Source organism: Sceloporus occidentalis, unplaced genomic scaffold (assembly GCF_023333645.1).
Source record: "Sceloporus occidentalis isolate IW3139 unplaced genomic scaffold, rSceOcc1.0.p SCAF_6, whole genome shotgun sequence".
Classification (NCBI taxonomy): domain Eukaryota; kingdom Metazoa; phylum Chordata; class Lepidosauria; order Squamata; family Phrynosomatidae; genus Sceloporus; species Sceloporus occidentalis.
Genome location: NW_028316986.1, coordinates 5,041,634 through 5,056,942, shown reverse-complemented (window position 1 = coordinate 5,056,942; position 15,309 = coordinate 5,041,634). Strand labels below are relative to the sequence as shown.

Here is a 15,309-nt window from a genome sequence, read left to right as displayed (position 1 = left end):
CCCAACATCACACATTTCAAGGGGAAAGAAAGTGTGGGGCAGGCTCTCCTTGTCTTTGAAAAACTGCCCCAGCAATATATAATAAATAATAATAAAAGCTTTATTTCTAGCCCGCCTTTCCAAAGATCAAGGCAGATTACAATGGTGGATTTTGCAATCCAACAACATACAGATTACAATAAAAACATTATCAAAAATTACAGTTACACTATATAAAACAATAATAACAATAACAATTCCAAGCTAGCAGCGATGTAATACGGTTGTAAATACATACATACATACATATATTAAACACAGCTAGTTCAAAAGGAGCCTTCCCTTAACATTAGAACCTCATGAACACTTCTGAAGTTCCATCAAACTGAAGTTTATTCAGTTCCCTAAAATAATAATAATAAAATATAAACCCATATTCAATTTAAAAAATTCAATAAAAGAAATTAAACCAAATAAACCTTTTTTCCTGTCCCTTCCCTAAAATACTAAAAATAACATTCTCAGGGGAAACATTTGGGAATCAAGAGCCTCCCAAAAATACCCAAAAGGTAGCAAACAAACAAACAAACAAACAAACAAAAGAGGACTCATTTGCAACTAGAAAGAAGAAGAAAAACCAAGTATAGGAATGAAATGCCGGAATGTATGTGAACGGAGAAGGATTTTAGATAGAGAAATTGAGAAGTCACTGGGATCTATTTGTGGAGAGAGGAATTATACAAGCGAAGACTGGAAAGTAGAAGAAGGTAAGAGGAAGAGTGAAAAGAAGGAGAAGAGAAAGGTGGGCAAGAAGAGAAATAGAAAGGGAAAGAGAGAGAGATGGAGAAAGGAACAGGGCTAGAGACAGAGAGAAGGAAAGTAGGAGAGGAAGATCCAATGATCGACTCCTGAATCTAAAAGACAAAGAGGCATTTATTTGTTCAAGTTAGCAAACGTAGTTTTATTACAAATTAGAGAAGCATGATCCGTTACTTGAACTGTAACGCTATAGAAGAGTGTCCTGTGAGATTGTTAGAGATGTGGATCTCGATTGTGGATGGTTTCGATGTTCGAATGAGGATGATAATACTAATACTAATCATAATATTCCGCCTTTTCCCAAAGGAATCAAGGCAGACTGCAGAAGAAAACAACAGCAAAATACAACACAGAATGAAATTCACCATTTTAAGTCATCCCATTTATTAATATTATTATTATTGTGAATTTTATTCTATATTACAGTCAGAGTAACAAGTCCTATGTCTCCACAGTTTTATCATAAAGCTATATTTGCTAACTTAATCCAATGTCTCCTTGGAGATATATATATATATATATATATATATAGTATGTATAAATGTATGATGTTTTTTTAATTGGAATGATCAATTAAAAGGTTTAGAAAGAAAGTCAGAAAACCAATAATAATAATAGTAGTAAAGAAAGGTAAGAAGTAAAGGGGCAGCGAAGGCACGATCCCCCTTTTCCTCCTTCTTCTCCCCAAATGCCTTTTAGTCGGAATTGGGGGGAAAGAAAGGGAACCCAGGAAATGGAAAGAGAGGTCGGAAAGAAATGAAGGCGAAGGGAGGGAACCGTTTCCAACTAGAAAGAAGAAGAAAGAAGGAAAACCGAAAATGTAAAAACAAGTAAGGAATAAATGATAAAGAAGGTGAGAAAGAAATGATGGAGAAGGAAGCAAACAGACAAAACACTAGGAAGAAGGAAGGAACCCAGAAACAAAAAGGGGAAAGAAGGAATAAAGAGGCAGCGAAGCCATGGCCCCCCCTTTTTCTATTTCCTTGTAAAATCACCCCCCCCCAAAAAAAAAGAGAGAGAGAGAGAGAGAGGGAGGGAGGGAGGGACGCGGAGCTTCCCCCGAAGGCCCCTCACTCACCTCGAGACGAGCCTCTGCCTTTCCTCCATTGAGGGCCATTGGGCAGCAGTTGGGGGAAAGAGTGGCTCCTGAAGGCGAAAGGCACGGACTTCTCCTTGTCTTAAACAGAGGTCTTCCAAAGAGAAGGCGACGGAGGGCCAACTCTGGGGCCCGAGGCGTCCCTCTCCGAGGCCTGGCCTCCTGAGGAGACCCCGAAGGAACCCAGCCTCCGAAGCCCCTTCCTGCCCTGCTCTGCCCTCCTTTGGGCTCAGTCAGACCAGGCTGCCTGTCTTTGTCTCTCTGACAGGCGCCATGTTGATATCAACAGCCAAGCTCCCACCTGCCGCCGCGGGGAGGCCCTGGGACTTGTAGTTCCGCCCTCCCTCGGGTGACGGCGCAGGGAGCGCCTCCCGGAACTACCGCTCCCGGCATGCACCGGCGCCGCCGTGCCGATGAGGTTCTGAGGCGAGCGGGACTACGTTTCCCAGAGTGCTCTCCGAGCGGGAGGCTAAAATGGCGGCCCGCGTGACGTCATTCTCAGGGATTGGAATGGAGGACTACACTTCCCATGGTGCCTCGGGAAAAGGGAAAGGAAGAGGAAAGGACGGCCCTTTATAAATAGAGCCCCGGGAGAAGCATGAAGCTGGTGAGTTTGGAGGGTTTTGAGGGGAGAAGAGAGTAAAGGAAGGCCGTGAGAGGGAATCCTGGGAATTGTAGTTTAAAGAGGGCCTTGAGGGAGGGGGCTCTTGCAAGTATTATGGACGCAGCCCAAACATTATTTTTATAACATTTTAATGTTATTTTATATTGTTATAAAAATGGTAATAAAAGGGCTTTGAAAGGAAGAAGTAATGGGACACTCTCTCAGCCCTTCTGTGGCTCAATACCAGGGAATCCTGGGAATTGTAGTTTAAGGAGGGCTTTGAGGGGAGGGCTCTTGGAAATCTTCTCTGCAAGAATATCATGACAAGCCCCCCCCCCCCCCAAATATGCTATTCTTGCAAGCAAGACAGTAAAAAGCGTGGGCACCAGACAGTGCCACTCTGAGGAGGCGGGTCTGGAATTGATTCATTCATTCATTCATTCATTCATTTATTAAAATGATTTATTTTACTTTATTTAATACACAAAAACTCTCCGCTTTGGAGCATAAAGCGATTTGGAAATGGCTCCAGACTCAAGATCTTAAGCCCAAATAAAGGAAGCAACTGCAAGGGACATTTGGGGACAATGAAGCTCAAGGTAAAGATAGCAATGTGGGTTCAAAGGCTTTCATGGCCGGCTTCCATCGTTTTTTGTGGGTTTGGGGGCTATGAGGCCATGTTCGAGAAGAGTTTCTTCCTGACGTTTCGCCAGCAGCATCTGTGGCTGACATCTTCAGAGAATGCTTGCCTGGAGTGGGGTATGTATATCCTGTGTGACCCTGGGAAGGCAGGAGTGGTTTGCCTGTGGATTGTTCTGTTGCTGATGGCAGGCCTCAGGCTGGGAGGGTCTGCAGCGGAGGGTGAGGGCCTGCTTGCTTCGTGCTCATTGTCTGCTGGGGCTTCTCATTTGCAGTTGTTGAGTCTTCAGCTTGCTATCTTTCAGGACTGGTAGCCAAACCTTGTTTACTTTAAGGGTTTCCGCTTTCCTGTTGAAATTGTCCAGGTGTTTGTGGATTTCAATGGCTTCCCTGCGCATCCTGACATGGGAGTGGTTGGCATGGTCCAGAACTTCAGTGTTTTCAAACAGTATTTTATGCCCAGGATGGTTTATAACATGTTCTGCAAACCAAACCTACGTTTGGGTCACACAGTATACCGAAAACCCACACATACAGACTGATGAACTGAAGCACTTGGACCGGGCTCTACAGGCCAGTGGTTATTCCAGCTCAGACATCAGAAGGGCTGCCAGGCCCAGGAAAACCCAGAGAAGTGAAGACAAGCAGCCACCCAAAGGGAAGGTATTTTTACCATACATCAAAGGAGTCACAGACAGAATAGGCAAAGTGGCAAGGAAGCACAGCCTTCAAATAGTTTACAAACCGACGAAGAAAATCCAACAAATGCTTCGCTCAGCCAAAGACCAGAGAGACCCTCTCACAGCTGCAGGAAGAGTGTACCGCATACCATGCAGCTGTGGAAAAGTCTACATAGGGACCACCAAACGCAGTGTGCAAACAAGAACCAAGGAACACGAGAGACACTGTAGACTGGGTCAGCCAGAAAAATCAGCAGTAGCAGAACATGCCACAAACCATCCTGGGCATAAAATGGCAAATCACTCCTGCCTTTCTAGGTCTCACAATATATATAGCCAAGTCTTTTCCAGGCAAGCATTCTCTGAAGATGCCAGCCACAGATGCTGGCCAAACGTCAGGAAGAAACTCTTCTAGAACATGGCCACATAGCCCACAAAAACTATAAAGATAACAATTTGATTGATGGATACCCCACAACAAGGGACAGAGATGTACGTTTCAATATCCGATAAGGGTGGAGGGGTGTATGTGTTTAAATTCATATGTAAACAGTGAAATGTGATTTTCTTTGTTTTCTTTTGTTCAGGATACTATAAAAAGCTTGCTTCGCTTTGAAATCTGGGCCCCAGTAATATGGATTTATTTCCTTCGGGGGACACTGCAGCAAAATTAACTATGGCCCCATACAGACAGACCAAAATAAAGCTGCTTCGGTTCACTGGAGTGTGGATTTGGCATGGCTTCCAGACTCTTAGGATGCATGCTCCATTTAAACAGCATACCTGAAAGTGACCCGAAGCAGCTTCATTTTGGCCTGTCTCAGTAGGTCCTATATTCGCCTTTCCAATCAGCTCCGGGTCTCCCTAGTAAATCTGGTTATAATTCTGGTTTTTAAATTAATCTGCTACAGTTACACATCAAAAACAAAAATGATTCAACAAATCTACGTGATAAACATAAAAAAGGAAAAATTACCTACTATAAAATCTGAGGTTTTCCTCCTTCAGATCTCTACTATCTTCCCGATTCCTTCATCCTTTAATTCTTTCTCCATAGAGTCATAACGTTGGAAGAGACCCCAAGGGCCATCCAGTCCAACCTCCTGCCATGCAGGAACTCACAATCAAAGCATCCCTGACAGATGGCCATCCAGCCTCTCTTAAAAGACCTCCAAGGAGAGAGACTCCACCACTCTCCAAGGAAGGAGTTTGTTCCACTGTCGAACAGCCATTACTGTCAGGAAGTTCCTCCTAATATTGAGGTGGAATCTCTTTTCCTGTAGCTTGCATCCATTGCTCCGGGTTCTAGTCTCTGGAGCAGCAGAAAACAAGCTTGCTCCCTCCTCAGTATGACACCTCTTCAAATATTTAAACAGGACTATCATATCACCCCTTAACCTTCTCTTCTCCAGGCTAAACATCCCCAGCACCATTTTAGTCACCCTCCTTTGGATGCACTCCAGTCTCTCAACATCCTTTTTAAATTGTGGTGCCCAGAACTGGACACAGGATTATTCCAGGTGAGGCCTGAGCAAAGCAGAATACAGTGGCACTATTACTTCTCTTGATCTAGACACTACTATTGATGCAGTCTAGAATCGTATTGGCCTTTTTAGCTGCCGCATCACACTTGATTCATGTTCAACTAGTAGTCTACTAAGACTCCCAGATCCCTTTCACACGTATAAGTCTCTCATTCACCCAGGTGTCCCCCATCATCTATCTGTGCATTTCATTTTTCTGCCCTAAGTGCAGTACCTTACACTTCTCCATGTTGAATTTCATTTTGTTAGCTTTGGCCCAGCTTTCTAGTCTATTCAAGTCATTTTGAATTTTGATCCTGTCCTCTAGTGTATTAGCTACTGTTGTAGATGCAGTTCAACAACATCTGGAGGGCTGCATAATTTCCTCTGCTGTACTACATTCTCCTCATTGCCGAATTGTATCCCAAAGTTGCCTAGGTCATCATGCATGAAAGCTCACCTTATCCTCTCGCCCTCTTCGTATTATGGGGTTTTCTCTTTCATCCACAGACGTGTGTTTGCTCTCAGATAAATTTATTTTTTCTATTAAGCATATTGGCAATATTGAAATCTCCAAGGGGCCTCTGGTAAGTGCTGGAAGAACTTGGACCTGGCATTCTTCTACTTCTGCCCTTTGTGTTTTAGATGATGGGTAATGCCTTCCTGCTTAGCATCAGTGCGAGAGCTGTAGGAGCATCAATAGCTCTTAAGTGGTTGCATGAACATGCCTCATTCGGGAGGGTATCCCCAGCGTCTTGCCTGCTGGGATGCTCTAAGTAAATTCTCATGCTTACTACTTAACTTTTTCTACCAGACAAGGGTTATGAGGATGACTTTTCTCAGTTCATCCAACAGCAGCTCCTGGGATTTGTTGTTTGTTGTGGCACCAGAAAACTCTGACAGATATAGCTAAATATCTTTGTTGTTATTAGCTGTCCTTAAATGATGTTGACCTTGTGGCTGAGGCATCTCCAAGCCCTGCTATCCTTTACTACTCTGCTTAAGTCCTGTAGATTTAGGCCCATGACCTCCCTGAATGAATGCATCCATCTAGTGTGCAACCTTCCTCTCTTTCTACTGCCTTCTACCTTTCCTAGCATTATTGTCTTTTCCAATGATTCATGAATTCTCATGATGCAACCAAAGTAAGATAACCTCAGTTTCAGTATCTTGGCTTACAAGGAGAGTTCTAGTTTGATCTGTTCCAGGACCTATTTGTTATAAAACTGCAAATCCTAGAATTCCCTACTTTGAGCCATGGGAGATAAAGCAGTGTCAAGCTGCACTAATTCTGCAGTGCAGATGCATCCTTGGTCCACTGCTTGCTTTCTGTTGCATTCCTTTAGTCTCTTTGCCTCTGAATTCCTTGTCCTTTCGCATCCATCTGTCTTGGGACCTCTTTCCAACCTTCTGTCATTTGCCATGTATGCTTTTAAACCCAGACAGACTGACAACATTCCCTTTGCTTATAGAAACTGGCCTGTAGACTGTTTCTTTCCTTGAATGACTGAATGTTTTGAGGCCATGATACAAACTTAGCCAATTAGTAGGAGAGATTTCATCTCTTATGTGCAATACAAAATAGTAAAGGGTATACAGTGCATTCTGCTAGGCATGGCCCTGCCTTCTAATGCAAATTCCTCATTCACCCAATTCAGTTCTGGCTCAGATGTGTAAGGAAATAACTTTCTTCACAAGCATGGTCCGTCTGTTTGAAAGCTGGAGCGTGTTCAGAGGAGGGTGACCAAAATGGTGAAGGGACTAGAAGCCATGCCTTATGAGGAGAGACTTAGGGAGCTGGGTATGTTTAGCCTGGAGAAGAGATGGTTAAGAGGTGATACGATAGGCTTGTTTAAATATTTGTCAAGATGTCATATTGAGCATGGAGCAAGCTTGTTTTTTACTGCTCCAGAGACGTGGACCTGGAACAATGAATACAAGCTACAGGAAAAGAGATTCCACCTCAACATTAAGAGAAACTTCCTGACAATACTCCCTCGGAGTGTAGTGGAGTCTCCTTCCTTGGAGGTCTTTAAACAGAGGCTGGATGGCCATCTGTCAGGGATGCTTTGATTGAGAGTTCCTGCATGGCAGGGGGTTGGACTGGATGGCCTTTGTGGTCTCTTCCAATTCTATGAAAGAAGGTTGTATTATTATTATTATATTTTATTTATATAATGCTGTAGATTTACACAGTGCTGTACATACAAACAATAAAATTGATAAAAATGAAACCCGATGATGGTGCACATTGTACAAAATACATATCAAACAACAGATAATAATACAAAATAGAATTAGATAAAATAAGCAGGCAACAAATTAAAAACAATCTGTCCTAATAATCAATTAAACAAATATTAAAACAAGGCTATTGTATTGTCTGTACCTAGTATAATCAAATAAAAAAATATTAGTAGTAGTAGTAGTAGTAGTAGTAGTAGTATAAAATACATTTCTGCATTTTATGTACTGAGAAAGTTCTTCAGCAATTGTAGGGCATGTTTGTCTATAAGTGAGCAACAAGGCACCCCTTTCTAGATGCACAGTGTCACAGAATCATAGATTTGGAAAGTATCCCAAGGACCATCCAGTCCAGCGTCATTCTGCCATGCAGGAACACGCCACGTAAGCACTTCTTGAAGATGGCCTTCCAACCTCTGTTTAAAGACCTGCAAAGCTGGAGAGCCCTCTGTACTCCAGAGATAATCTATTCCACCTTCAAACAGTTCTTACAGTAAAGAAAAAAGCTTTCATGAATTCTCTTTTCTTGTAATTTGAATCCACTGATGTGGATTGTTCTAGCCTCTGGAGCAACAGAAAACAGCCTTGTTCCATCTTCTACATAATATCTCCTCCAACATTTAAAGATAACGATTGTGTCACCTATCTCTTAAGTAATGTATGAAGAAAATGAAGTGACAGTTCAGCAAGTGAACCAGTTACCAGCCCATGCACCTAAATGCCCTAAGTTGCTGCTCAGTGGACTAAAGTGCAGACAGCCATGTGATGAGTTATGAAGCTGTAATTATTCTAGAGGAGGTGCAAATTGCTACTCATCAGAGTTCAGTAGGTGGTATTTACGGTAGGAATGTGAAGGTGGAATGCCATAAACACACAGTATGATTATTTGTGTTATAAATCTTTGTGAATCAGATGGAAATCATGTCCAGTGACGAGCAGCTCAGGGAACTAGGTATTTTAGCCTAGCCATGTTTAAATATTGGAAGGGATGTCATATTGAGGATGGTGCATGCTTGTTTTCTGCTGCTCCAGAGATTAGCATATGAAGCAATGGATTCAAACTACAGGGGAAAAGGTTCCACCTCAACATTAGGAAGAACTTCCTGATGGTAAAAGCTGTTAGACAGTGACCTATGCTGCCTTGGAGTGTGATGGAATCTCCTTTGGAGGTTTTGAAACAGAAGCTGAATGGTCATCTGTTGGGAGTGCTTTGGTTGTGCCTTGCTGCATGGCATGGAATTGCACTCCAACTATGATTTTATGAGTAGGTCACCATAATCTTGGACCATTTATATTATAAAAGGTGGTGAGGATTCTTGGACAGCAATCTGAAGCTTCTTCCCTCCACGTATGTGAATCCTTTGGGGGTATGAAAACTCTTGTCAATGCTGCTCATTGATTTGATCTGACCTCTTTCTTTTAGTACTGTTTGTCTGGACATCCAACGCTACCATGCAACGTGCTGAAGTTCAAATCCACCACCATCATGCTAGATTGCGGGCTAGACATGACCTCTACTCTCAACTTTCTCCCCCTCCCTTTGGTCCAGAGGTATGTCCCATTACTTGAGTATGAACAGTATTGGGGGGTGGGAGTGGATGGGGGAAATCTTAAAGGACAGGGTAGGGAAATGACGGTGCTGTTGGAGGAGGCCCAGAGTCGGGTTAAAGGAGAGGAGACTTCAAGTGAACATGCAGCATCATCCGATAGCATAAATAGACTTTACCCACTTAAAAATTCCCTTTATCAAAATAACGTCCTTTGGCTCAGTAGACGGAAAACGTTTTATGGATTTATCGATTCAGTTTTCCAGATAATTTATTCTAAGCTTCAGTAAAGTATCGCAGCAGCAGCTCAGCACAAGTGAGGTCACAGATCTGTCATCTTACTGGCTTCTTCATGCAAGAGGAGATAAATGAGAGGCAGATCTAAAGTGCAGGCATGCCAGACATACATATATATATATATCTTTTTCTACTCATGTTAACCAGCTCTCTTTCAAGCCTTTCAATGCGGTCAGAAGCAAAGCCTGGTAATGGTTACAAATTCCTGGTCACAGTGAACTTTTGCTACTGTTTATTGGAGTGGTGGGAAACCTTCGACCTCTGAGGCTGCATCTGCACTGCAGAAATAGTCCAGTTTGACATCACTTTAACTGCCCTGGCTCAGTGCTATGGAATCCTGGGAATTGTAGTTTGTTGTGGTGCCATAGGTCTCTGACTGAGAAGGCTAAATGTCTCATAAACCGTAATTCCCAGAATTCCATAGCACTGAGCCATGGCAGTAAAATGGTGTCAAACTGGATGATTTCTGCAGTGTGGATGCAGCCTGAATAAGGGTCTGTACAGACCAGCGGGAAAGACTGGCCAGGTGGTGGAGTCTGGGCATGACATCCACATGACGCATGCCCTGAATCTGGCCTCAGGCTGGCGTGATGCCACACACCGCTCCTCTGCCACTGCATCTATGTGATGCAGTGCCAAAAGAGTACAGAAGAGCCGCATGCCAGAGGCTGTGGTGCCCTTTCCAGGGCACAAAAAGAAGCTCCTTTTTGCAGCTCCTTTTTGCACCACAGAAAGCAGAGATCGGGACCGTGGCATGTAGTTGCCGGGGCCCCGATCCAGTGCTAAAGGGGCAGTTTGTCAAGCCCCTAAGTCCTTCTGAGACCCTAAATGGGTCCACTGGGGTTCTCCATATGGCTACACCCCTTCTTAGTGATGTTACCCTTTGGTGGTCTCCCAGCTTTTGTATGCTTTTATCCCTATTCTAAAAAGTTGAAATGCCTCTTCGAGTTACAGGTTGAGTCTCCCTTATCAAAAATTCCAGAATCCCCAATATTCCAAAAACCAAAACTTTTTTCTTGGTGGCTGAGATAGTGACATCTTTGCTTTCTGATGGCTCAGTGTATGCAAGCTTTGTTTCATGGACAAAAGTATTAAAAATATTGTATAAAATTACCTTCAGACTGTGTGTATAAGGTGAATATGACTTAGGTTCCATCTCCAAGATATGTCACTAAGTACCTATATGCAAATACAGGTATTCCAAAATCCCCAAAAATCAGAAATCCAAATCACTTCTGGTCCCAAGCATTTCAAGTTAGAGAGACTCAACCTATTGGCAGTAAGTGTTTAAAGCTAAAAATACGCTGATATTTTCAGCCTCACCTTTTTTGCCTTTGGCTCCACCCAACACTTGAATTCAGCTTCCAAGAACTAAGGACCCAAACAGACAGGCCAAAATAAAGCTGCTTCAGGTCACTTGGGAGGTATGGTGTTTAAATGATGCATGCATCCAAAGAGGCCAGAAGCCATGCCAAAGCTACGCTCCAGTTCTAAGGACTGGAGCGTAGCTTTGGCGCAGCTTCTGGCCTCTTAAGATGCGTGTGTTATTTAAACAGCATACCTCCAAAGTGACCCAAAGTAGCTTTATTTTGGCCTGTCTGTTTAGGTCCTAAGAAACTAAATTTTGCTCTTGGGCTTTGAGAAATTCTCCACTATTGTTTTATTGAAAGTGATTAAAACATCCCCCATTATACTGCTAAGGTGAGGGTCTCCATCTACACAAACCTATCCCTGGTCAGTGCCTGGAATTTTGTAAGGGAAGAAAACTGGGGTGTAAGTGTAATATTTATGTTATAACAAACAACTGTCAGCTACATGAAAGATCCGGATCATCTCACATAGCTCTGTGAAGGTTTCATAGAATCATAGAATCCTAGAGTTGGAAGAGACCACAAGGACCATCCAGTCCAAACCCTTCCAATGCAGGAACTCTCAATCAAAGCATACCCGACAGATGCCTATCCAGTCTCTGTTTAAAGATCTCCAAGGAGGGAGATTCCACTACACTCCGAGGGAATTTGTTTCACTGTTGAACAGCCCTTACTGTCAGGAAGTTCCTCCTAATGTTGAGGAGGAATCTCTTTTGCTGTGGCTTGCGGGTCCTGTTTTCTGGAGCAGCAAAAAACAAGCTAGCTCCCTCCTCAATATGACATCCCTTCAAATATTTAAACAGGGCTATCATATCCCCTCTTATTCTTCTATTCTCCAGGCTAAACATCCCCAGTTCCCTAAGTGGTTCCTCATAGTTTATGACCAGGGTCACAGTTTGCATCTTTCTGCATCCCATTATGTCACCCGCTTCAGTTGTGGAATTATGCCTAAATGCCTGTGGCTTTACTTTTACCTTATCTGAAAAAGCGGATTGAAGCCCATGAGAGCTCATGCTAAAATGTCTCAGCTGTACTGCTAAATTCCTCTCTCCCACTATCCTTTTTTTCTTTTTATGCTACAGCAGACTAGTATGGTTATCTTTTTAGAAAAGTAGTATAGTGGGTCCTTGTTATCTGCTAGGGTTTGGTTCCAGAATCCCCTGTGGTTAACAAAAGCCATGGATGCTCAAGTCCCATTAAATATTATGCTATAGCAAAATGGAAAATGAAGGTTTGTTATTTGGAATGTATACTTTTTTTGGAATATTTTCAAGCCGTGAATGTTGGAATCCGTGGATAAGGAGGGCTGACTGTATTTATATGCATCTCTGTAAAGCAAGGGTGGCAGATACCAAGTGTCCCAGGACCACCCCACTCCATTTTCATACATACTGAACTTGGAGTACATACTGCCCCCTTTTCAAAACTGGAAATAGCTGAGTACTCATTGCCAGATTTGAAAAAGCTGTTTCAAGCTGTGTCAAGCCTAATACAGGCCTCTGTGTGTATCTCTGTGTCTGTATCTGTGTACTTCAAATAGCCTTAAATGACCAATTGTGCCTCTTGGAGACCTGTAGGAGCAAGACTGGACATTTTTATATGGCTGTGAGGTCACATTTCTGAGCCAGCATAGTTTGAGCATTGAACTACAGGTGCATCTACACTGGAGAAATAATGCTGTTCAACACCACTCTAACAACCATGTGTCCATCCTGCAGAATCCTACATATCTATAGTTTTGAGTCACCGGAACTCTTTGGTAGAGAAGGCTAAAGATACTGTAAAACTACAAAACCCAGAATAGAGGATGAAGTTACAGCACTCAAAGTGGGGTCAAACTGTGTTATTTCTATAGTGTAGACGCACCCTCAGACACTGAAAACCAGGGTTCGGATCTCTGCTCAGCTGTGGAAAACCACTGGGTTTCCTTGGACAAATCACACTCTTTTTTTGCTTATGATAAAAGTTGTCTTCTTTCTTTTTATACTTGTCTTTGACCGTAATAAATTATAGATAGATTGATTGATTGGCTGACTGACCTTGGGCAACTCACACTCTCTCAGCCTCAGAGAAAGGCAAAGGCAATCTCCCTTTGAACAAATCTTGCCAAGAAAACCCATGATAGGTTCACCATAAGTCAGAAATGACTTGAAGGCACACAACAATAACAACATAGCAGCAGTAGTTGCCTTTAAAAAAAACCATACACTATAAAGACTGGAAACCTGACTTCAGTATTTAAAAAGAAAGAAAAGCTGCTTTTCTCCAGAAATCTTGGACTTTCTCTGTGCTTTGCTATCCCAAAAAGTTGTGCTAAATCTGGTTGTGAGTCATCCTGGCCATGATTTATGTAAAATTGGTTTACTCTTCTTAGAAAAAAAATAGGCTCAGATGTTGATTTCACAAGAATCACAGCTTCAGCTTCAGAAAAGCTTGTCCATTCTGGGAAACCGGTTGATCAGCGGACGCATCTGTTCCTGCAGCAAAGTCATACCGCAGGAGAGGCTGAGATTTGGTGGCAGGGAGGCTGTTAACCTTTCTTGTCTGGCGGAGGAGCTAATCTCCTTGTCTTATTTATGTGACAGTTTGAACTGTGTAGGATTCATCTCTCACTTCGTTGCAATGTCAGAAGCTCATCAGCACAAATTGTTTTATTTGCACGGCTTCTGGTAAAGAGTCTCCATATCAGCGTGGCGATGGTCCTGATCTCTGCTGCTCATTTGCATCATCAAGAGAGAACATCTTGTTGCTCATGAACAAGGCACAGAGAGTCCCTGAGCAAAGAGCTTAACCACCTGTCTCGGATTTAAAAATTATGGCTTTTTATTCCATTTAGCCAGTGTGGTGTAGCTGTTTGAGTATGGGACTATGACTCTGGAGACCAGGGTTAGTTTCCCCACACCTCCATGGGAACTCATTGGATGATGTGTGGTGAGTCACATACTCTCAGCCCCAGAAAACTTTGGGGTCACCATAAGTCGAAAATGATTTGAAGGCCCACAACAACAACAAATCTCTTCCCAAGGAGCAGAAAGTGGCATATTTATTTATTGATAATGGCTCTCAGAGCAGCTTACAATTATTATTTTTAATCAGACGGTTCCCTGCCCTCAGGCTTACAATCTAAAAGACACGACACAAAAGGAGAAGGGAATGGTGGTGGGGAAGGGGATGAGGTCCAGTGGTTCTTCTCTCCTTCTGAGGCCTGGACCAAGGCAGATGCCATGTGGGGAGGGCTCTGCTTCTTACTGTATATACTCGGGTCCATAGGTAATTGACCCAACTTTCTTCCCAGCCGGGCTGCCTCTGCAAGGGACAGCCCATGAAGGACGATCGCGCACCCAGAAGCCTCTCGGGAGCCAGGCCTTTCCTCCGGGAAGGAGCCTGGCTTTGGAGAGGCTGAGCGGGGTGTTCGCTCAACCCCGCTATGGAGAGGCTGGGCAGGGCGACTGATTGCCCTGCAGCTTGTCCGCAGCCCGGCTGCCTTGGGAACTTTGACCCCCGACTTATCCACGGGGCATATCAAAATCCATACTTTTGCCCCCAAAAGTTGACAGTTGACTTACCATATATACTCAACTATAAGTCGAGAAATTTATGCCCAAATTTATGCCCATGGAAGGAAGGCTCTTCTTCTTAAGGATAGGCCTGATGGCGTTGGGCCTGACTTTTCTCTCCCTCCAGGCCAGATGGAGACAGATGCCATGGAAGGAAGGCTCTTCTTCTTAAGGATAGGCCTGATGGCGTTGGGCCTGACTTTTCTCTCCCTCCAGGCCAGATGGAGACAGATGCCATGGAAGGAAGGCTCTTCTTCTTAAGGATAGGCCTGATGGCGTTGGGCCTGACTTTTCTCTCCCTCCAGGCCAGATGGAGACAGATGCCATGGAAGGAAGGCTCTTCTTCTTAAGGATAGGCCTGATGGCGTTGGGCCTGACTTTTCTCTCCCTCCAGGCCAGATGGAGACAGATGCCATGGAAGGAAGGCTCTTCTTCTTAAGGATAGGCCTGATGGCGTTGGGCCTGACTTTTCTCTCCCTCCAGGCCAGATGGAGACAGATGCCATGGAAGGAAGGCTCTTCTTCTTAAGGATAGGCCTGATGGCGTTGGGCCTGACTTTTCTCTCCCTCCAGGCCAGATGGAGACAGATGCCATGGAAGGAAGGCTCTTCTTCTTAAGGATAGGCCTGATGGCGTTGGGCCTGACTTTTCTCTCCCTCCAGGCCAGATGGAGACAGATGCCATGGAAGGAAGGCTCTTCTTCTTAAGGATAGGCCTGATGGCGTTGGGCCTGACTTTTCTCTCCCTCCAGGCCAGATGGAGACAGATGCCATGGAAGGAAGGCTCTTCTTCTTAAGGATAGGCCTGATGGCGTTGGGCCTGACTTTTCTCTCCCTCCAGGCCAGATGGAGACAGATGCCATGGAAGGAAGGCTCTTCTTCTTAAGGATAGGCCTGATGGCGTTGGGCCTGACTTTTCTCTCCCTCCAGGCCAGATGGAGACAGATGCCATGGAA

The 15,309-nt window shown here is 43.8% G+C and overlaps 2 protein-coding genes across 10 annotated transcripts in view; one reads left to right on the top strand and one right to left on the bottom strand.

Annotated features, from left to right (window-relative positions):
- LOC149310351 (homeobox-containing protein 1-like) overlaps window positions 1-2,190 on the bottom strand; it is a 157,081-nt gene extending 154,891 nt beyond the window's left edge. For 4 of the 6 annotated variants that reach the window (XM_089528781.1, XM_089528782.1, XM_089528785.1 and 1 more), the window contains exon 1: window positions 1,877-2,189. The gene's annotated coding sequence lies outside the window, so the exon portion shown is untranslated. Of the gene's footprint in view, window positions 1-1,876 lie in introns of all 6 variants that reach the window. The other 2 variants (XM_089528784.1, XM_089528786.1) reach the window with 1 other exon arrangement.
- Window positions 2,191-2,428: 238 nt separating this feature from the next.
- The window catches only part of LOC149310350 (integrator complex subunit 9), a 108,297-nt gene continuing 95,416 nt past the window's right edge, over window positions 2,429-15,309 (top strand). For 2 of the 4 annotated variants that reach the window (XM_089528778.1, XM_089528776.1), the window contains exons 1-2: window positions 3,041-3,097; window positions 9,008-9,135. In XM_089528778.1, the coding sequence (XP_089384904.1) occupies window positions 3,086-3,097; window positions 9,008-9,135 (140 nt within the window). In that variant the 5' untranslated portion in view covers window positions 3,041-3,085. Of the gene's footprint in view, window positions 2,502-3,040; window positions 3,098-9,007; window positions 9,136-15,309 lie in introns of those variants that run through there. The other 2 variants (XM_089528777.1, XM_089528780.1) reach the window with 2 other exon arrangements.